Source organism: Phocoena phocoena, chromosome 14 (assembly GCF_963924675.1).
Source record: "Phocoena phocoena chromosome 14, mPhoPho1.1, whole genome shotgun sequence".
Classification (NCBI taxonomy): domain Eukaryota; kingdom Metazoa; phylum Chordata; class Mammalia; order Artiodactyla; family Phocoenidae; genus Phocoena; species Phocoena phocoena.
Window position 1 is genome coordinate 44702515 of NC_089232.1, and position 22639 is coordinate 44725153.

The window sequence follows — 22639 nt, forward strand, 5'->3', positions numbered from 1 at the left end:
TAAAATGCAAGGGCAGAAACGGTTGTTTTGAATCAAACTCTCTCAAAAATTTCACCAGTTATCAGTCTCCCAAAAGCAAAAATAAACAAATGGGACCTAATCAAACTTACAAGCTTTTGCACAGCAAAGGAAACCATAAACAAAATGAAAAGAACCTACAGAGTAGGAGAAAATATTTACAAATAATGCAACCAACAGGGCTTAACTTCCAAAATATACAAACAGCTTATACAACTCAACAATAACAAAACAAACAACCCAATCAAAAAATGGGCGGAAGATCTAAATAGACATTTTTCCAAAGAAGACATACAGATGGCCATCAGGCACATGAAAAGATGCTCAACATTTCTAATTATTACAGCAATGCGAATCAAAATTACAATGAGGTACCACCTCGCACCGATCAGGATGGCCATCATTAAAAAATCTACAAATAACAAATGCTGGAGATGGTGTGGAAAAAAGGAAACCCTGCTGCATTGTTGGTGCAGCTACTATGGAAAACAGTATGGAGATTCCTCAAAAAACTAAAAATAGAGTTACCGTATGATCCTGCAATCCCACTCCTGGGCATATATCCAGACAAAACTACAATTCAAAAAGATACATGCACCCCAATGTTCACAGCAGCATTATTCATGATAGCCAAGACAGGGAAGCAACCTAAATGTCCATTGACAGATGAATGGATAAAGAAGATGTGGTACATATATACAATGGAATATTACTCAGCCATAAAAAAGAATGAAATAATGCCATCTGCAGCAACATGGATGCAACTAGAGATTATCATACTAAGTGAAGCAAGTCAGAAAAAGACAAATACCATATGATATCACTTATATGTGGAATCTAAAATATGACACAAATGAACTTATCTACCAAACAGAAACAGAGTCACACACAGAGAACAGATCTGTGGTTACCAAGGGGGAGGGGGTTGGGGGAGGAATGGATTGGGAGTTTGGGATTAGCAGATGCAAGCTATTAATATACAGAATGGATAAACAACAAGGTCCTAATATACAGCACAGGGAACTATATTAGATATCCTGTAATACACCATAATGGAAAAGAATTTTAAAAAGAGTGTATATATTTGTATAACTAATTCACTTTCTGTACAGCAGAAATTAACACAACATTGTATATCAATTATAGTTCAATAAAAAAATTTCACCAGTTACGTAAGTCTGGTGTGCAAAATTAGTGCTATCAGAAGGGGCCCACAAACTGTATTATCACCACAACAATCACTTTCAGATTTTATTTTAAATATGTCTATAAGGATTTGCTTCGCTTCCTATGTATAAGCACAATTAGGTGTAACACATAAAAGAATTTTAATTACAATATTTTAATGTAACATGTAATTTAAATTATTATATTTACGTATATATAAATAAAATAGAATACAACTTGTTTAAAACATGAAGTTTATGAATCATGAAATGTTGAGTAACATCTCTGTTGACAAATGCTGACTTAAATTTGCAAAACCACCTTTCAGAATGTCAAAAGCAGAAGATAGCAAACTTTCTATTGAAAAATGTTAGAGTAAATATAAAGATAAAATGAATAGTCTGCAGTAACAGACATCAAGAAAATAAGCCTTAATTATACTGTATGTATATTCTAGATCAAATCTTCATTCAAAGAAACATTTCTTTTGGCCTTACCTTTCTTGAGACAAGGAAACTTAAACAATTTAACCAGTCCAAAATCATCTCCAGACACCAGTACTGAGTTGTTGTAATTTGCATCCACTGAGTTGATGTCAGTGACATCAGTGTATTTTGGCCAAATCCCACTCACTTCTGGGCCGTTCACACATGTCCAGGAGGCCCAGGGAATCCCTTTGATTTCTTCTTTACTTGTTAAAGGCTTCCCAGCTGAAAATAATCAATAAATTTTAATGTAATGTTACATTCAAATAAAATATCCTAATTTACTTTATTCATTTTTCTCATAGAGGTCTAAAACCTTTGTTTTAAAATGTTTATAAACCAAGGAAACTATAAATTCTAATCTCTTTCCCCAAATGGTGATTTTTTTTTCTAGCAGGGTTTAAAGGAAGCACATGCTCAAAACTCCGATAGGAGAAAGAAAATGATCATGGTACTAAATCTAATGTCTTAAACTACTGATATTTACTTGACCTTAATTATTTAGATACAGATGATATTATGCTTTGTGTTATTGATGAAATGACTATTATTAAATTATATATTATCATATTTAGTTACTAACATTTTGCCAGGTTTTTAAAGAGTTTATTCTGAACTCCTACTTTTCATAATTCAAGGAACCACAGAAGTGACTTTTTAGAAGTCAGCCTCAATTAATTAGTGGAAAAAATGAATGGATTTTCTATTTAAATTTTAAAGTGCTAGACAATGAAAATCCACCAAATTTTGATGAAATAAATGTAATTAGCTGGGGAAAATAGTCCTGACAATTGTTCTAGGTATGGTCTTATGTGTGGGGCACAATACCCAGTTTTCACCAGCAGATGGTAAGGGACGTCCCCAGGGAGCACAAGAAGGAGGAAGCCCATGGATAAGGAAAAGCTTGGAAAAATGCTTAGTCATGCACAATTTAAAAATTCAAAATCAAGACAATTAAGTGTATTACCTCATACTTTCCCCCTCAAAAATAACAAATATTTTCAAATAAAGAACCTATGAGAATAGATGCTCTTGTACATTACTGGTGCACTGTCAAATTGGCAATTCTAGACTCTAACACAGCATTATATAAAAATCCATTATGAAGACCACAGAATCGGAGAGTTTATAGTCTGAACGTAGTCTTGGATCCAGTGTTCCTGCTTTAAAGAATATAGTCCAAGGAAGTAATTCACAAGAGAAAAATCCCACCTCTACAAAGATATTTGGATCTGCACTGTGTGTACCAGCAAAGATAACACTGGTATCTTTGATAGCACTGAGTAGGGTGTTACTTTGTTTCTGCAAACGACAAAAATGTGTTCCATATTTTTTCACATATGAAAATATATACGAAATACTGTCAAGCAGAGAAAGTAGACACAAAGAAATATGTACCTAGTAAAGGTATACTGATGAATTGATAGGGCAGAGACTATTAAAAATGTTGAAGATATGTCACACCTTGTTTTATGGTAAAATTGATTTTTCAATACAAAATTAAAATATAATTCTTTGTGGTCAAGATTCATGTTAAATATCAAATTTTTCCTTTTACATTATAAAAATCATTAATCAAAGATTGTAATACAGAAAGCTATCTTTTATTTATGACATTTTAACATCACAGATTAAATGTTACTAAATGAGTATTATATAAATAAGATGAATAAGATAAATCTCATATAGAAGTTATAGTGAGGTTTACAAATAAAATTTGTGGGTTTTTTTAATCCCAATGAGCACATTTCACCAAATAATCGTATAAGGGCTTCCAATTATGAAGGACACAAAAGAGACGAAAGCAATCATAGTAGTTGACTGTGATCCTCAAATCTTCATTATTTTTTTTAGTATTTTTTCCTTTTGCTTATCTTTAGGCATTCTTTATATATTATAGGTGTACAGCTGACCCTCGAACAACTTGAGGGCTAGGGCCACCAACTCTCCATGCTGCCGAAAATCCATGTATAACTTAGAGTTGACCCTCTGCATCCATGGTTCCACAACCACAGATTCAACCAACCTCCTACCATGTAGTACTGTAGTATTTACAACTAAAAAAATCTGCACAGAAGTAGACTGGTGCAGTTCAAACTGGTATTGTTCATGTATATCCTTTGTCCATTATAACAATTCCAAGTATTTATGCCCATCATGGTCTCTTTTGCTGTGCAATAATTTTTTATTTTAATGTGTTCCAATTTATGAATCTGTTCTTTGAGAGTTTGTGGTTTGAGGGTCTTGTTTCAGAAAACATTCCTTGCCCTGAGGTCCTAAGAATATCCTCATAAATTTTCTGCCATGGTTCAGAGTTGCGCTTTGTACAAACATTCATTGCCCTTGTGACTTACATGGCATTTTGTAGAACAGCCGTTCTCCGGCACCGTCATTAGTTTGCAAGTATTTACTATCCAAAGACCAGTCGATGTGTGTGATGAAACTGAGAGACTTGTTGCATTCTCCTATTTTCTTATACCGCTGGGCAACAGCATAGATATCTACTGGGCCATCATTGGATCCCACTGCCAGATAAGAACCATCTGGAGAAAATTTCATTTCGTGAATGACTTCTTTTCGATCTTTGATATGAACCACTTCTGTCATATCTCTATAAGAATAGAAAAGCAAAGCGATAAGCAGCAAATCTAGAGATAGGAACCCCAAGTCATGTTTTAAAATCTGTGTGCCACAGAAAAAAATTACTTTGAAAGGGAGAGAAAAACTACAGGAATTACAGAATTAACTTTTATGGAAAGGTATAAAATATTATTTAGTTCATGGCCAATGTAGGAGAAATTAAACATTTTAAATAATATTTTGGGCTCCCAAAGTAAAAAACAAAACAATTTTAATGAAATGCATTTTTGCTTTCATGTTCAATTATATGTATTCTTTTTCTCTAAAACTTTTTATTAAAATTTGGGATTTGTAAAATTGTTTTAAAAATATGTCACAGAGAAAGGTAAAACATATCAAGGTTAACATAAAAATAAACTATCTTTCTAATACTTTAAGAACAAGAAACCAGTGACTGTTAAGCTTGATGCTTATTGTAAAAAGAGCAAGTTCAAAAAGCAGAAGAGGAAAACTACTTTTTTAATGTTGAATTTTTATGTAATTATTTAACTTTCACTATGAAAGGTCAATAATGCCTACACTGAATCACTGGAATATTCCATATCCTTTCTGATAAGTTTCTGGTAAGAATTTCTACTCTTATTTGAAAGCTCACTGAGGCTTTTCCCCCATAGCTATAAGACAAGATTATGACTAGCAGGTCCCCTGAACTAGTAATGATGCCTTCATCAACTCTAAAATGAACTGAATGCATATATAATGCCAAATATTTGCTTCCACATAATAATTTCTCATACCTGCTGCATCATTTACTAATAGCATTATAGTTTACTATAATGCCATAAAATAGGTGTGGGAGGATTGTTTTTTAGCTTGGGAAATCCATCGAAAAGCAAATTTGGTAATTAGCTATCTTTTCACACATCGCTAAGCAAAGAAAGAAAATGTTGCCCACCCATTTGGTAATAAGTTGTGTGGCTGGTGATGAGAATTTAGTGTAATAAACCATGCCAAGAGCTATATAGAACTTGCTGTGTGTGAGAGATGCAGTATCTAATCTACAGCTACATTTACTTTCTGTAATCACAAAATGTGTAATCCAAAAGAATAACCAATGTTTTCAAATAATTACAAGGGTAGGTCATAATTTTTTTCCAGTAGAAATAATATAGGAGGTTGATAAATATGAAATGTTCCATTTTATTGGTGATTATAGGTAGAAAAATCTTTACTTAAGTTTACCTTTAAAAATTTAGTGCTGTTTGGAGGCTGCTTTCTTTTTTCTTCTTTTCTTGGCTTATTACAAGCCCATAATCTCTTATCTAAAACCCCTGGGACCAGACAAGCTTGGGAGTTTATCATTCATTGGATTTTAGAAAGGTTTGCATACAATCTATTACATAACATCCCCAGTAGGAGTTAAGACAGCAACCCCTTTTAAACACATTAATATTTTTGCAGCAAATCAGATGATACATGACTATCCCTACTAAGAGACTAACAGACTGTAAACAATCGTACATCCAGTTCATTGGGTCAGGCAGTGCTGCCAAACAAGTTACCAAAGAACTTCGGACGCTCAGAGTGTTTGGATTTTGTAACTATAGACAGGCGGTTGTGAATCTACAGTGGTCCTATTGAAAACAGTAAATGCACTTTTCCTAAGGTCCTGGCATACATTCTGACCAGGAGAATTAATTTTAACAAAAGAACATCTCTAATGTCATTTTCAGTATCAGTACATGCCTGACTCGGAGAACAATGAAAGATCCGTCCTTCATGCCCAGGGCCAACTGAGATCCATCGGGGCTGAAAGCAACGCTACGAACCGCTTCCTCCATGTTACAGCGGGCGATCAAGGCATGGTCTGCCAGGCTCCACAGCCTAAGCACAATTCAAAGTCAAAGACGAAACAAAACAACTTCTCATAGTCATCAGCCAGCCCAAGGCCGAAGGCCTGTTCACCACTGAGATAATAACAAGAAAGACTGCAGTAACCTCACACCAGTGTCCTTCCTCTTGGCATGTCTGGGAATCTGGGAAAGTGTTTAGTCTATCTTTATGTGATTCTCACCATTTGAAATACCCAGCAAGAAATATAAAATGAGATAACATTTCCAAAGATTTTGAGATTCATAAAATAAGGAAAATTTAAACACTACTTCACACAAAATTATACTTTGGAGATTAAAAATTGTTCTGGATTTATACCAATGGCTGTTAATAACACTTATAGGATAAGAGGTACTACTAGATGCTGTTATTGCTTTTTGAAAAAAAAAAATACGAGTTCCATTCCAGTAACTGTGTTACGTAAGCACATACAGATTGAAATACACATTACATTTGTTGGCCTCCTGAGCAAGAAGTATTTTAGATGGAGAAGAACGAATGATACCCCTGCCCAGGATGGTTCCAAAGTTGGCTGTACACAGTCATATGCTGTCACTCCTCACGAGCAACCTGGGCGCCCCACTGCTGATGGGTCCCCTCTTGGTTGGGGCCGGGGCGGCGGGGGATACTTCGCCGTACCCCTGGCTGATGGGCACAGCTACTGCTGGAGAAACAGAGGTCAAGTGCAAGTGCCACTCACAGAATTTTCAGCAGCTCCTTGGAACATCTAATCCAGGCACCTCAAACTGAGAGAACACGAACTAAACATTTGAAGACCCAAATAAGGGTTTCCATGTGAGACGCAATTGCGGCATCTGACCTCTCTCTGTTACTACTCTGAAGACAGTCTTCTTAACGTGCAAACAACAGTATCTGCGAGGGGGTCTGAGAATCTAAGTCCTGTCATAAAGAACCACGAATAAGTCAAATGTGGTGCAATTTCTCTAAATGCATTCTGCCCTCAGGAGGGATGGTGGCATGCGCCTTGCAATGCAGGGCTGCGCCGTGAATAGTTTATCCCTTAGGCAGCCTGCACTGTTCAGCCTAAAGCTTATGGTATGCTTTCAATACCTTGTCCATTATTCATAATCTCACGCTGCTTTTAGCCTTGTACTATTTTAAGCAATGTAAACTTTGCTTGACTAGCATGAAGAAACCATCACTCCTCAGCAAACTGCACTAATCTTATAAACCCGCTAAGCTAATCTTTATCAAGAAATTATGACTTATACCCTTCCTACATTTCAAAACTCAGTGTAAAAATGCCATTTAAAACTTTAGCCAAATTAATGGTTAAGGAAAGTAATACAAATTCTGGCAGTAAGGGCTCTTTGCAATTCTAAGACTCAACACAGTTGTTAAAATATAAAAGCCAACAACTTTCTTGAAATCCCTTATATCGGGATGGGTATGAATCAAGTTTCTTGGGTGTCTGAATAAGTTGGCATTGGTTTGGCTCAGAGTAATGGAAGGAAAAGGAAGAGAGGAGGAGGAAGTGAGTGTAGAGAAGTAAAAGCCAAATAAACATTTATGTCACATGAAGAGAAAATTGTAATCGTTTTCACTGATTTTTAGATTGATGAGGCTTTAGTGCTCAGTAGAAACTCAAAAATGGTTTTATCTTTGGATTTATGCTTTTCTAATGAGTATACCCATTGCATTTCACAAACATACAGAATAAGGGCGGGGGGTGAGGAGCAGTGACCTTTAGTCTAGTATACAGTGCTCCACTTTAGCTATTCAAACCCAGAAGCAGTAATCCATCAACTGAATATCAATCAGTCTCTTCCTCTCACTGTCACGGACTCTCTTTCTGGCCTGCTTGTTGCTGAGCACACTTAAAGCTCAGTAGTACGGAAATACTGAAATCAGTGGAATAGTCTTCATCTCACACTTTCAAATCAGTCTTTCAACAGTCTCAAGAACAGTGGAAGCAGAATCACTTTGCTCATGTTACTACTGTCATGTTCTCAAATAACAGGTGATCCATAGTGAGAACACTTGAGGCCCTAAAAAAATGGGCATATTTTCTTAGGAACCCGCACTTTCCTTTGATCTGAAGACACTGTAAATTCTCACAGGGAATTTTGAGCAAAGAAAGAATTAATGACTCACGTGCTAAAGACGACTTTGAAAATCAGAATTTCAGTTCTCTCGGTGATGTTTAGTCTGTGACTAAACTGATGATGAGTGACTCAGCTGTGAAACTGCCAGGCTGCCTCCAGCAGGACCGAAGGTACGGGAAGAAACATGAGCTTATCACAGATGAGTGCACTCAGCTTACATCTTCAGCTGGAAGAGACCTGGAGGCCAATCTAACCAGCAGTAGTGAATTTTCACTTCTAAGAACATTTCTTGACTTAAGATGGAGCCAAAGAAAGATAGCAACAAGAAAAGGTCAAGAAGCCAACTGTTGTTGGCTTAACATTCTGTTTGGAAATTGTGAGGTTCTGCACTGTGGGTTATCCTTCTCTGAAAGTAATAAACAAATTTGGGCAAAATGAATCTGTTATCCCAGGGAGGTGAGTGAGGTTACAGCCACCCCTTCTGGGGCCTCACCTGACAGAGCGGTCATCGCTGCCTGTCACAGCCAGCGGCTTCTTGGGGTGCAGGGCCAGAGCCCAGAGCTCCCCCTCACAGTGGCCCTGCAGGATCAGCATTGGCTTGTCCCGTTCTCGCACGATCACTTCAAATATCTCGCTGTCCTGGGTCCCTGCTAGAAGGCGGTCTGCTTTCCAGCACACACTCCGGATAGAGAGGCCTGACGAAAATAAACGAATAAAATAAATGCATATCTCCACACCATTCACAAATAAAACACCTAAAGTTAATACCCTGTCACCAGGATAGCACCTAAGGCAACACATCTGAACAATGCCTGGGTGTGGAGAATCAACTCCACACACCACCCTGTGTTATTGACCACTGCCTTCTGTGTGTTAGTTGTTCCCCCGACCCCTTGTGATTTATTTTGTAAAGGAGTGACTGCTCTTTCCTGTCTGACTTAGGCTAACTGTGTTTCTACAGCAGGGTCTATATTAAATACAACACCTTAAAGTGAATATAAGAACAGGAATTGGTCTTTATGAAAACCTAACCCTCTTTGAAACAATTTCCTTCTGATTTGCTATGGAAAAGTTAATAATCACTTCAATCTTTAGGATGCTAACATTGTAATAAAATTATACGTGGGTGATACTACAGGACGGTTGATTATCATATTAGGCAAGTTCAGTATGTATTTGATCAGAACCTAGACTCATTCTGCTGGATAAATAGATGCACCCGTGTCCCAGAAATATGCAAATGAAACTCTAATTTCAGTCTCAGAATACCATCAAACATCTGAAGATGTTTTTCCTCACTGACTTAACGATTTATGGAATCTTCTCTAAGAGCACAGTACTCCCTTTTAAACCCAACCTTCCTCCGTATCATTCCATCCTCTTCAGGCAGATCCCCACTTGCCTGCCTGTGTGTTGATCTGGGCTTCTCTCAGTCTGTTCTATTCCTCACCGGCTACATTATTTACGTACATAGTGAATTTTCTCACGTCTGAATTAGAAATGCAGAAGCAATCCCACTTTCATAACTTTAAACTACTTAAGGATGTGATAAGCTTTGAGATCTGAGTTGTCTCCACGTCTGGCTTTGTGTCTTTTGTGTAGAAAGTGCCAGAAATCAGAGCACCTGGACTTCAGTCCTGCTCTACACCCGATTGGCCAGACATACCAGGGAGAGTCCCCTTTTCTCTGGGGACCAGTTTTTCTCCCCTTAAATGCAGATTGTAATTATGGAGACCATGTAATTTATCATCCAAGTCAGGACCCCTCTGCAAGTAAAAGTAGGCTCTAGAGATTATTAAATTTACATAAGTTTGTAAAATATTTATTAACCAAGAAAGCAGCTTTACTATATTGAAAAACCTATTAAATAATTCTATCAAAAATATTTTCAAATCTAAAATTATAATGACACTTTATCACAGAATGAAAGGTCTAGGACAGAGGGACAAATAGGCAGACACACAGAAGATTTTTAGGGCCATGAAACTCCATAGGACCTATAATGGTAGGTATATGTTATTATACATGTGTCAAAACTCACAGAATATACAACACCAACAGTGAACCCTAATGTGAGCTATAGGCTTTCGGCGATGATATGTCAATGCAGGTTCATCCACTGTAACCAATGTACCATTCTGGTGGGCAATGTTGATAGGGAGGCTGTGTATGTATGAGGACAGAGGTATATGAGAAATCTCTGTACCTTCCATTCAATTTTGCTGTGAACCTAAAACTGCCCTAAAAAAAATAAAGTCTGTTAAAAAAAATCCAGGACAAATGATGGGACAATATAAGGTTTAATTGGGGGTATCTGGACACCATAACTGAAATCCTCATTTATTTTTAATATTTATTTTTGGCTGTGTTGGGTCTTCGCTGCTGTGTGTGGGCTTTCTCTAGTTGCGGTGAGCGGGGGCTACTCTTCACTGCAGTGCACGGGCTTCTCATTGCAGTGGCTTCTCTTGTTGTGGAGCATGGGCTCTAGGCACGTGGGCTTCAGTAGTTGTGGCACACAGGCTTAGTAATTGTGGCTCACGGGGTCCAGAGCACAGGCTCAGTAGTTGTGGTGCACGGGCTTAGCTGCTCTGTGACATGTGCAATCTTCCTGGACCAGGGCTCAAACACGTGTCTCCTGCATTGGCAGGCGGATTCTTAACCACTGAGCCACCAGGGAAGTTCCTGAAATCCTCATCTCAACTCACTGTGGTCTTGAAAGTATCCAATGAGATAATGAATTTGTTTACAAAAAGTATTTTTTTTTAAGGTACAAGGCTATTATTACATGAGATAACTCTCTTTACTTCCTGCTCTGAATTCATTGTTATGTGTCTTGAAATGGAAGGAGACAGCACACAGGCAGATTTATTATTCCTGCTATGAGTAGTTAAGTAGGGATACCTTGGCAACGGCTAGTTCAGGGTCACTCAAAATCCTCCACTGCAAGCATCACGACGGGCTTTCAAGATTGAAAAGGACAGATGTGTGGGGAAAGCAGTCAGGATAAGATGGCAGGCTGACAGGGCAGGAAGCTCAGCTAAGGAGGAAACAATCCTTTTGCTACTGCCCCTTTCTCATCCTTATCTTTTTCCCATGCCTTATTATTAACATGTTCTGATTTTCTCTAGGAAGGGGGTGAATTTGTTGTCTCCCCAGCAGGCTTTGCATCATCTACAATTTTATTACAGGAAAGGTATAATACTTTGTTCTTCAGAAATAGGAAGTAAATAGGGATATTAATTATATTCCAAAATTGGCAAAAAAATTTAAAGAATTTACTAGTTTATTATATTCATTGTCCATTTCCTCTCACTAATGTCTGTGAAAACAAGCGTTTTCTCAGTTTTATACACTGCTGTATCCTCAGTACCTAGCACAGTGTCTGGCATGTGGTAGATGCTCAATAAGAATTGACGAATGAATAAAATAAAACATTCAAATCACAAACATTTCTCAAGTCTTGGAGATACCAAGAAATAAAAGACAACATCTCCACCCTCAATGAGACCCTTCAAAGAAGGAGGGATATATTCATTTATTTATACAAAAAATTTTTATTGAGCACCTATTACATGCCCAAGACTGGAGCCTGAACAGTAAACAAGCCAGGCTCATGCCCTCATGGATTTTGCACTCTAAGGAGGAGCCAGACATTTGTAAGCAGAGATATATATATTCATTTTATGAATATACAATAGGGAAAGGACAGTTTCTTCCATAAATGATGTTGGAAAAACTAGACAGCCACATGCAAAAGAAACATATAAAATAAACTCAAAATGGATTAAAGACTTGAATATAAGACCTGAAAACATAAAACTCCTAGATGAAAACATAGGTGGTAAGCTCTTTGACATCAGTCTTGGCTATAATTTTTTGGCTCTGACACCAAAAGCAAAAACAACAAAAGCAAAAGTAAACAAGTGAGACTACATCAAACTAGAAAGCTTCTGCACAGCAAAGGAAACCATCAACAAAATGGTAAGGCAACCTACCAAATGGGAGAAGATATTTGCAAATCATACATCTGATAAGCGGTTAATATCCAAAATATATAGAGAGCTCATACAACTCAATAGCAAAAACCCCCAAACAATCTGATTAAAAAATGGGCAGAGGATCTGAATAGACACTTTCCCAAAGAAGACATACAGATAGTCAACAGATACATGAAATGATGCTCCACATCCCTAATCATCAGAGAACTGCAAATCAAAACCACAATGAGGTGGGCTTCCCTGGTGGTGCGGTGGTTGAGAATCCGTCTGCTAATGCAGGGGACACGGGTTCGAGCCCTGGTCTGGGAAGGTCCCACATGCTGCGGAGCAACTAGGCCCGTGAGCCATGACTACTGAGCCTGCACGTCTGGAGCCTGTGCTCCGCAACAAGAGAGGCCGCGATAGTGAGAGGCCCGCGCTCCGCGATGAAGAGTGGCCCCCGCTTGCCGCGACTGGAGAAAGCCCTCGCACAGAAACGAAGACCCAACACAGCCAAAAATAAATAAATAAATAAAATTAAAAAAAAAAAAAAAAAAAAAACCCACAATGAGGGAATTCCTTGGTGGTCCAGTGGTTTGGACTCCATGCTTCCACTGCAGGGGGCAGGGGTTTGATCCCTGGTCAGGGGACTAAGACCCTGCAAGCTGCAGCCAAAAATACAAAAACAAAAAACAAAAACCATAATGAGATATTATCTCATACTTATTACAATGGCTATTATTTTTTCAAAAAGACAAGAAATAACAAGTGTTGGCAAGAATGTGGGGCAAAGGGAACACTTGGGCACTGTGGGAATGTAAATTGGTATAGCCACTATGGGTAACACCATGGAGGTTCCTCAAAAATTAAAAATAGAACTACTGTATGATCCAACACTGCTGCTTCTGAAGCAAACAAAAACACTAACTCTAAAAGGTATCGGCACCCCCATGTTCCCTGCAACATTACTCACAATAGCCATGACATGCAAACAACCTAAGCGTCCATCAATGGATAAAGAAATGTGATACATACATGTACAATAGAATATCATTCAGCTACAAAAAAAGGAATTATTGCTATTTGGGACAACATGGGTGACTTCTGAGGGCATACTGCTAAGCAAAATAAGTCAGACAGAGAAAGACAAATATTGTATGATCTCACTTTTATGTGGAATCTAAAATATAAAAGTAAAAACAAACCCAAAAAACTCACAGATACAGAGAACAGATTGGTGATTGCCAGAGGTAGGGGTGGGCAGTAGGCAAAATGGGTGAAGGTAGTCAAAGGCACAAACTTCCAGTTACAAAATAAATAGGTCCTGGCTGGGGGTGTAATGGACAGCATGATGAATATGTACAATGTACATTTAGTAATATCGTAATGTATATTTGAGAGTAGCTAATGTATCTTGAAAGTGGATTTTAAAAGTTTTCATCACAAGAAAAAAAATGTGTAACTATGTGTGGTGATGGACATTAACTAGGCTTATTGTGGTCATCGCTTTGAGACAAATATATACTTTATGTATAGAGAACACATATATAATACATACATATTATAATATATGTAATATAATATATATTATATACACACATTGTATATAATCATTATGTTGTATATCTGAAACTGTTATATGTCAATCAGTAAAAATGATATATACATACATATATACAGCTATATATATATACACATCTTATATATCTTAGCAATGTTACATATTTTAACTGTTATCAAAATACTCAAAGCACAATCCTTTTATAATTCCATTGACTGTCCTAAAGACTCACCCTTTCCAAGCAGGCCTGGCACCCAAGGCACTACTACAAGCATGAACAGGCCAGTTCTTCCCGTTTTCCTCCAACAGTGTATTCCTCCATCCCCTAAGACTAAATGGCTTGAAAACAGAATTTCTCCCAAAGGACCAGCACTGTGTTTGATCCAGCGTACAAACATTTTTCTCCCCACCATCCCCACTATTTTTTAACTTCTTGTTTGGGGAACAAATTCAGAAAGGTCAAGAATATTATAACAAACAACCCATCACATGGAATCAATGTGTTAACATTTTAAAAATATTTGCTTTGTCTTTAAGAGGTTTAGAACAAAAAAGAACCTTCCACCTCAGCCTAGACTGATGAGGCAGTCCAGCTACACAGCACCCAACTGTGTTTTCAGACTGTGTCCAGGGAGTTCTTGGATTCCTAAAAGAGCCGCAGGGGCCTGGCAAGGAGAGTGCAGGGAAATGAGGGGCGAGAGGCAGAGTCTGAGGATCCAACCCCTGCTTTTCCCTCAACAACTCACAGTCTATGTTTTCTAGCGGATTTCATTTGAAAAAAGCGTTCCACTGAACTAACCAACAAAAGGGAGAAGATTTACAAGTAGCAAAGGCAATGAACTTAAACTGATAATGGATTATTTCTGACTAAGTAGGGGCAGGGGAAGAAGGAGAGAGACAGAACCAGGGGAGGAGTCGTTTCATTTTCATTGTTTGCAACATAAACCTAATGAGCTGTGAACATTTTCTCTGGAGACCAGCTCAGGATCTCCACAAACACTCAGTTCTTCAAAGAGATAAATTGGATTTTGTCACATCAGACAAGTCGACCCCAGGGCTCTACCTACAGAGACAGACAGGATGCTAGGCCACTCTCACTTCCCAGAGAACCATTTAAAATAGGAATGACTTGTAAATTTTGGAGATTAATCCTTTGTCAGTTGCTTCATTTGCAAATATTTTCTCCCATTCTGAGGGTTGTCTTTTGGTCTTGTTTATGGTTTCCTTTGCTGTGCAAAAGCTTTTAAATTTCATTAGGTCCCATTTGTTTATTTTTGTTTTTATTTCCATTTCTCTAGGAGGTAGGTCAAAAAGGATCTTGCTGTGATTTATGTCATAGAGTGTTCTGCCTATGTTTTCCTCTAAGAGTTTTATAGTGTCTGGCCTTACATTCAGGTCTTTAATCCATTATAATTTTGTGTATGGTGTTAGGGAGTGTTCTAATTTCATTCTTTTACATTTGGCCATCCAGTGGTCCCAGCACCACTTATTGAAGACGCTGTCTTTTCTCCATTGTATATTCTTGCCTCCTTTATCAAAGATAAGGTGGCCATATGTACGTGGGTTTATCTCTGGCCTTTCTATTCTGTTCCATTGATCTATATTTCTGTTTTTGTGCCAGTATCATACTGTCTTCATTACTGTAGCTTTGTAGTATAGTCTGAAGTCAGGAAGCCTGATTCCTCCAGCTCCATTTTTCGTTCGCAAGATTGCTTTGGCTATTTGGGGTCTTTTGTGTTTCCATACAAATTGAGAAATTTTTTGTTCTAGTTCTGTGAAAAATGCCATTGGTAGTTTGATAGGGATTGCATTGAACTACCATACGACCCAGCAATCCCACTACAGGGCATATACTCTGAGAAAACCATAATTCAAAAAGAGTCATGCACCAAAATGTTCATTAGAGCTCTATTTACAATAGCCAGGAGATGGAAGCAACCTAAGTGTCCATCATCGGATGAATGGGTAAAGAAGATGTGGCACATATATACAAGGCATATTACTCAGCCATAAGAAGAAATGAAATTGAGTTATTTGTAGTGATGTGGATGGACATAAAGTCTGTCATACAGAGTGAAGTAAGTCAGAAAGAGAAAAACAAATACCATATGCTAACACATATATACGGAATCTAAGAAAAAAAAAGGTCATGTAGAACCTAGGGGTAAGACGGGAATAAAGACACAGACCTACTAGAGAATGGACTTGAGGATATGGGGGGGGGGGGTAAGCTGTGACGGGGTGGGAGAGTGGCATGGACATATATACACTACTGGGCGTGAGGTGGATAGCTGATGGGAGGCAGCCGCATGGCGTGGGGAGATCAGCTCGGTGCTTTGTGACTGCCTGGAGGGGGTGGGATAGGGAGAGTGGGAGGGAGGGAGACGTAGGAGGGAGAAGATATGGTAACGTATGTATATGTGTGGCTGATTCAGTTTGTTATAAAGCAGAAACTAACACACCATTGTGAAGCAATTAAACTCCAATAAAGATGTTAAAAATAAATAAATAAATAAGAATTAAGCAACAAAAAAATAAAAAAAATTTAAAAAAAGGAATGACTTCCTAAGGACACCTCAGTGGGTAGAGAGCTATATTCAAGTTTCCTAATAACGTCCCATTTAGGAACGTTATTGGTCACCTCGGACTGGCCGAGGTGACCATTGCTTTGGTAAGTATTAAGTTGGCTTTGTTTCTTTATCTTCTGCTCTGGGAGTCAGACAAATATAAGGTATTATCTGGACTACGGCTAGAAATCCACCAGGAGTGAAAAGAGAGCCAGGGAAAACCATCCTAATTATTTTAAACTATAGAAATTCTCCTTTCTTCTTAAAAAGTGCATGTTTCAGAGACTCTTGACAGAATGAACTGAAGGCATTTTGCTGAATTGGTGAGGGGTGCACATTTTGGACACGGGGGCCTTCTCGGCCGCTCGTTCTACGATGAGAAATGTGGGGTTCTGGCCTGTGCTTGGTCCAGACAGCCAGCAGATGGCAGTAGAGAGCAACCACCCACCTCAACATAAAAATCCTAGAGGCTAAGATCAAATTTTCACCAGCCCTTTGCCCGGATTTTATATTCAGACCAGGGAGTGGGAAACATTATCCTTTCAATCCCCTCTGTGACAGTTCTGAAACCTGGGCATGGGAGATCTAGTCCATGAGTATCAACACAGACCTAAAGGACATTGCTTATTTTCCACTAGGTCATTGAATGGTTAAGTACAGGGACTGGATTTATATCCCAGCTCTGTGACATGGCAAGTATTTAACCTTTCAAAGCTTCAGTTGCCCTACCTGTAAATTGCAGAGAATATTAGCACTCACACATCACAGCCCTGTTACGAGGATTCAATGCAATCGTATATTTAAACACTTGACCCAGTGTCTGGTACTTAGGAAACTAATCAATAAATATCAGTTGTTATTATTTTTAACCAGCAGGTTTTTACTGAGTTCACATCTCAATGGAGAACAACCTGCTGTGCGTGTGGTCAGATTCCGTCCCCAGGCAGGGTCAGCACCACGAGCTATGAAGTTGCTGCTTTTGCCTTTCCTTGAGTCTCTTAGTTACATCCTTGTGTTACAACTTATTTGTCATGTTGTTTGTTACCATTTTTTTAAATAGATCTTTATTGGAGTATAATTGCTTTACAATACTGTGTTAGTTTCTGTAGTACACCAAAGTGAATCAGCCATATGCATACATATCCCCTCCCTCTTGAGCCTCCCTCCCACCCTCCCTATCCCACCCCTCTAGGTCATTTTGACGTGCCAGCACTGCCGACTCTCAGAAGGAAAGGCTATATCTGACAAAAAGAACTCTTTGGGGAATAAAATGTTTTTCTTCCCTCAGTTGTTTGGCCCAAGAAGGGAAGACTGGCAGCTGGGAGGGGGTTGGTATTGATACTTATTAGTGTTCTTAAATCTGGTGCACCGAGGCCTGATATATGGTAAAGGGCCAAGAGCAGTTGCTCCAACACTTACTGTCCATCAGAAACTACATAGAAAGTGTTTTTAAAACAGGGATGCCCAGGGAATTCCCTGGCAGTCCAGTGGTTAGGACTCTGTGCTTTCACTGCTGAGGGGGCGGGTTCGATCCCTGGTCGGGGAACTAAGATCCCCACAAGCCTCGCGGCGTGGGCAAAAACAAAACAAAACAAAACAAAACATGGATGCCTGGACCCTACTCAGAAGTTTCTCTCAATTGCCCTGGAGTGGAGCTGGGCATAGTTATTTTTAGCTCACCAGGGCTGAGAACCACTTGTTGAGAACCAACCACTATCAAGCTGTTCCCAAACTAGTGTGCGTTCTCAGACCTTAGTCAGACTGCTGAAAATTCAGATTTCCAGGCTGATTCTAATGCAGTGGTTCTTCAACCAAACGTTGGAAAACTCCACTCTAGTAGATTAGAAAGCTGAAGGCCTGATGAGCAGATAGCCAAAAATAAGTGCAACTTTGAGAAATCCTTTTGGAGTCAAACAAACAAGTTCTGTAAATGGGCAGGAACGGTTCTCCCAGACATTCCCAGCCCTGCACCCAGAGCTTTGCACATGTGCCCAGGAAGGCTCACAGCGACTCAGGAGGAGACCCTCGGACAGCACCAGGCCATAGGTAGGGACAGGAAATATATAAATGCGGAAATTACAGCAGACAGTTTACCTTATTTGCCCCAAGTCCCAGAGCGAGTAGGTGATGGAGATAAAATGAGGATTCAGGCAGTGCCAGTCTGGAGCAAACTCTCTTCCCCACAAAGGTATTTCCCTTCTCTGTGGATGCGCACCCAGGACATGGTACCAAAGATCAAACAAGAGAGCATGATGGCCTTCTCCTACCAACCTAATCTTATTAAAGGTGAAGTACTAAGGAGCGCCCCAGGTAAAAGGTAATAAAAGGACAAGAGGGAGAGAGATTTCACTCAGACGGAAGAGGGAGTGTTGGGAGGGGATGTGGGAAAACTGCAGCCCCCCACCCCCCCAGCAGGAGGTGGCTGAGGTGCCTAGGGAGTCTGGAGGTGGGCCAGGGGCTCTGGCGGCCTAGGGTAATGCGGAAGGCAGAGTTCGGAACCTAAGGGAAACAAGAGGGAGGGAAGGCGGGCATCTCCCCAGGGATTCGTGAGCACCAATGACCAGGGAACAGGAGTGGCTTTATGATTCACAGAGCCCAGTACAAAATGGAAATGTGAGGTCCCCTTGTTTAAGACTGATTAAGAATTTCAAGATCAAGAGGGAAGAGATATGGGAACATATGTATATGTTTAACTGATTCACTTTGTTATAAAGCAGAAACTAACACACCATTGTAAAGCAATTATACCCCAATAAAGATGTTAAAAAAAAAAAAAAAAGAATTTCAAGATGATGACAGCAAGCACTAAACCAAGTGTAGGGCCCTCCTGCAAGTAGGCAGAGCTCATGCCCCGGGAGCCAGCCGTGCCTGGGGACCCCCAGAGCTGCTGCAGGAAATACGGGATCCTGCATGCAGAGCGCCTAGCACAAAGCACCACGAGCCTGCAGCATGAAGTGCCCACGGCCTGCTGCTCCTGTTTACAAGGGCTCTCTGCCTGAGAACTTCCATCAGATACTCTCTACAAAATCCACTCCTCAGGACCCCAAATCCCATAGCCTCAGGAATACTGAAGGATCCACACAGCCTAACGGGACCCCGGAGGACAGAAACACACTGCCAAGCCCGCTGCCTTCACCCCAGGGAAGGAACACCCAGGCTGGTCTTTGTAGGAGGCCGGCTCGGTCAGAGTGTTTACAGGGGAATTACTACCAGAACAAACCAGACAGCCAGCCTCTGCTTCTCTGACACCACGTCCCACACCAAGCCTGAGCAAACAACAGGCGACGCTCCTCGGGTGGCGCACCTCACCATCCGCAGCTCCTGCACGTTCCTCTGCAGGGCTTCCACTTGCTCAGAACACCAGTGACGCAGGAGGTCCTAAAGGACAAAGGTGAGCAGACAGGGAGAGGTGATGGATGCGATGGGAATGGAGGTGAGCAATGAAGCACTCAAGGGACCAGGAGAACCACAGAAGATACTTGCTTTGTTTCTATCATCAACAAGGCTGCTTTCAGATTTGAGAGTTGGTCCTTTGAACCTTCTATACCAGGGTTTCTCAGTTGCGGCACTGTGAACATTAGGGGCTGGATAATTCTTAGTCGAGGTGTCTAACATTGCAATATGTCATTTTAGGATGTTTAGCAGCGCCCCTGGCCTCAAGAATGCCAGTAGCACCCTCCCAGTTGATAATCAAAAATGTCTCCAAACAATGCCAACTGTCTTCCAGAAAATAAAAACGCCCCTGTTTCAGAACCACTGGACAGAATGATCCTCAATGTACTCTGAGGGAGAAAAATGGTAATAAGAAGAATGGGTAGTGGGGAAGAGTCACCTGCGCTCCCACCTCTAATCCTGCCCCACTCTAGTCCACTCTCTGCTCTGGAGCAGGTGGAGCCCTGACCGTGACACTCACCCCCTTAAGCCTTTCTATGACCTCCTACTGCTGGTCCGTGGGGGCCAAGCTTGAACACAGAAATTATCTGTTCCTCCCTCTGAAGCATTTCACCTGTCACCGTGCACTACAGTCACACGATGCACTCTTCATCATTCGTCCATTTCCAGGGTGCCTGCGTGTGCCAGGCACTGTTCTAAGGGCTTGCTTGGGAGGCATCAGTGAACAAAGAGGCTCCTGCCCTTGTAGAAATAGACAACAGCCATAAGCATCACAAACAGGTAAGTTATACTGTTTGTTACAAGGTGAAAAGAAGATCTGTGAACAGAGGATCAAGAGTGCGGGATGGTGGAGGCAGAGTGGGTTGCAATTTTAAGTAAGGTCATCTGGGCAGCTTCACTTGAGCAAAGGAGAGGGGTAGTAATCATGCAGATTCCTGGGGAGAGTGATGCAGGCAGAGGGAGCAGCCTGGGCAGAGGGCAGAGCAGAGGGCGGGAGGCCTGAGGGGGAAGGGGCCTGGTAGGCCATCCTAAGGATGTGTACTCTTTTTCTTTGGAAGATGGGAATCATGGCAGGGTTTTGAGGAAATGTGACCTGGGTCATGTAAATTTCCAACAACTCCCTCCAGCTGCTATTCTGAGAATAACGGCTGAAGCAGGGACACAAGTTATAAAGCAACTGCAGTAGCCTGCGCGCAAGATGGTGGTTCAGACCAGTGAGGGGGCAGAGGAGATGGTGAGAAGGCTAAGAAGAGGCATCTTGTATCCTCGAGACTTCAGCCTCCTTCTCTTGCTCAACACTGAGGGAATGCTGCTTGACCTAATGCAGATTCAGAGTCTACGGTTCATTAGACATAGCAACGATTCAATAAACATGTGTTGGGAGTTAAAATAAACACACAAAAAACTCCAATAAAATGCATGAAGCACACTTTTTAGAAGAGCCTATCTAGTTCCTAGGCACGTTTCTGACACTTAGTAGATGCTTAATAAATGCTTATTGAATGGATAAGTAAATGAATAATGCATCTTATACTGTGTGACTAATTACTGTACTCCTTTAGACATAATCATTTACAACCATTAGCTCAAAGTATTTTATTACCACAGATGTAATTCATTTTGATTGCCTTGCTTTAAGAATTATTTTTGGCTTTTTTTGCTGCTACTGTAAGTCATTTAAGCTTCATTATTTTACCTAGGTCATAAATTTGTTTTAAAAATGATCAGACTCAAAATGCACTTTTGTTGAGTTTGGTGTGAGACTTGAGTTACAGCTCTAATCCTACAATGGCCCTGAGCTTCATTCTATTCATCATAAGGTGATAGAGTTCCACATGATGACATCATGTGGAACTCTATGTCTCTCCCAGCTTGAAAATTCCAGAACTTGATATTCACTGAAAAATGTACTGGAGGTCCACCATCCCATATATCTGAAATTTTTGGTGGTAGGTGCATTTTGGAATTTTGAAAATTTTGGATTTTGAACTCATGTAATAGATCCAGTGGAGTCTGGGGCAGCACCTTGAAATCAAATATTTCTGCGATGAAGGGTATGAATATTCACACATATGAAGACAATAAACAGCTTCATAATAAGTGTAAGTCATGTTTTGCTGCCAAATTAGTTATAAAAAATATTTTGGAAAAAAGAAAAGTTGCATCCTTACCTAACACCATGTCCAAAAATTACCTCAAAAATGGATCAAAGACCTAAATATAAGAGCCCAAACCATAAAACACTTATAAGAAATCTTGAGAGCTCTTCATGAAATTGTATTGTATTTGGCAATAAATTCTTGCTATGACACCAAAAGCACAGGTAATAACACAGAAAAATAGATATATTGGATTACATCAAAATTAAAAACTTTTATGCATCATAGGACATAATCAACAGAGAAGGCAACCTAGGCAATGGGAGAAAATATTTACAAATCATATATCTGATAATGGGGTTAATATCTAAGATATATAAAGAATATTTACAGCTTGGCAACAAAATAACAAATAACCTGATTTAAAAATGGGCAAAGGGAGTCGAAAACAAGATGGCAGAGTAGAAGGATGTGCTCTCACTCCCTCTTGCGAGAACACCAGAATCACAACAAGCTGCTGGACAATCATCGAAAGGAAGACACTGGAACTCACCAAAAAAAATACCCCACATGCAAAGACAAAGGAGAAGCCACAATGAGACGGTAGGAGGGGTGCAATCACAGTAAAATCAAATCCCATAACTGCTGGGTGGGTGACTCACAGACTGGCGAACACTTATACCACAGAAGTCCACCCACTGGAGTGAAGGTTCTGAGCCCCACGTCAGGCTTCCCAACCTGGGGGTCTGACAACAGGAGGAGGAATTCCTAGAGAATCACATTTTGAAGGATAGTGGGATTTGACTGCAGGACTTTCACAGGACTGGGGGAAA

General features: G+C 39.9%; 1 protein-coding gene across 1 annotated transcript in view; it reads right to left on the reverse strand.

Moving 5' to 3' along the window:
* The window catches only part of EML6 (EMAP like 6), a 322870-nt gene that overhangs the window by 119873 nt on the left and 180358 nt on the right, over window positions 1-22639 (reverse strand). Inside the window, exons 7-10 of the mRNA XM_065890822.1 lie at window positions 8703-8904; window positions 5997-6134; window positions 4025-4281; window positions 1683-1895 (exon numbers count right to left, since the gene is read on the reverse strand). Coding sequence (XP_065746894.1) covers window positions 1683-1895; window positions 4025-4281; window positions 5997-6134; window positions 8703-8904 — 810 coding nt within the window. The remainder of the gene's footprint in view (window positions 1-1682; window positions 1896-4024; window positions 4282-5996; window positions 6135-8702; window positions 8905-22639) is intronic.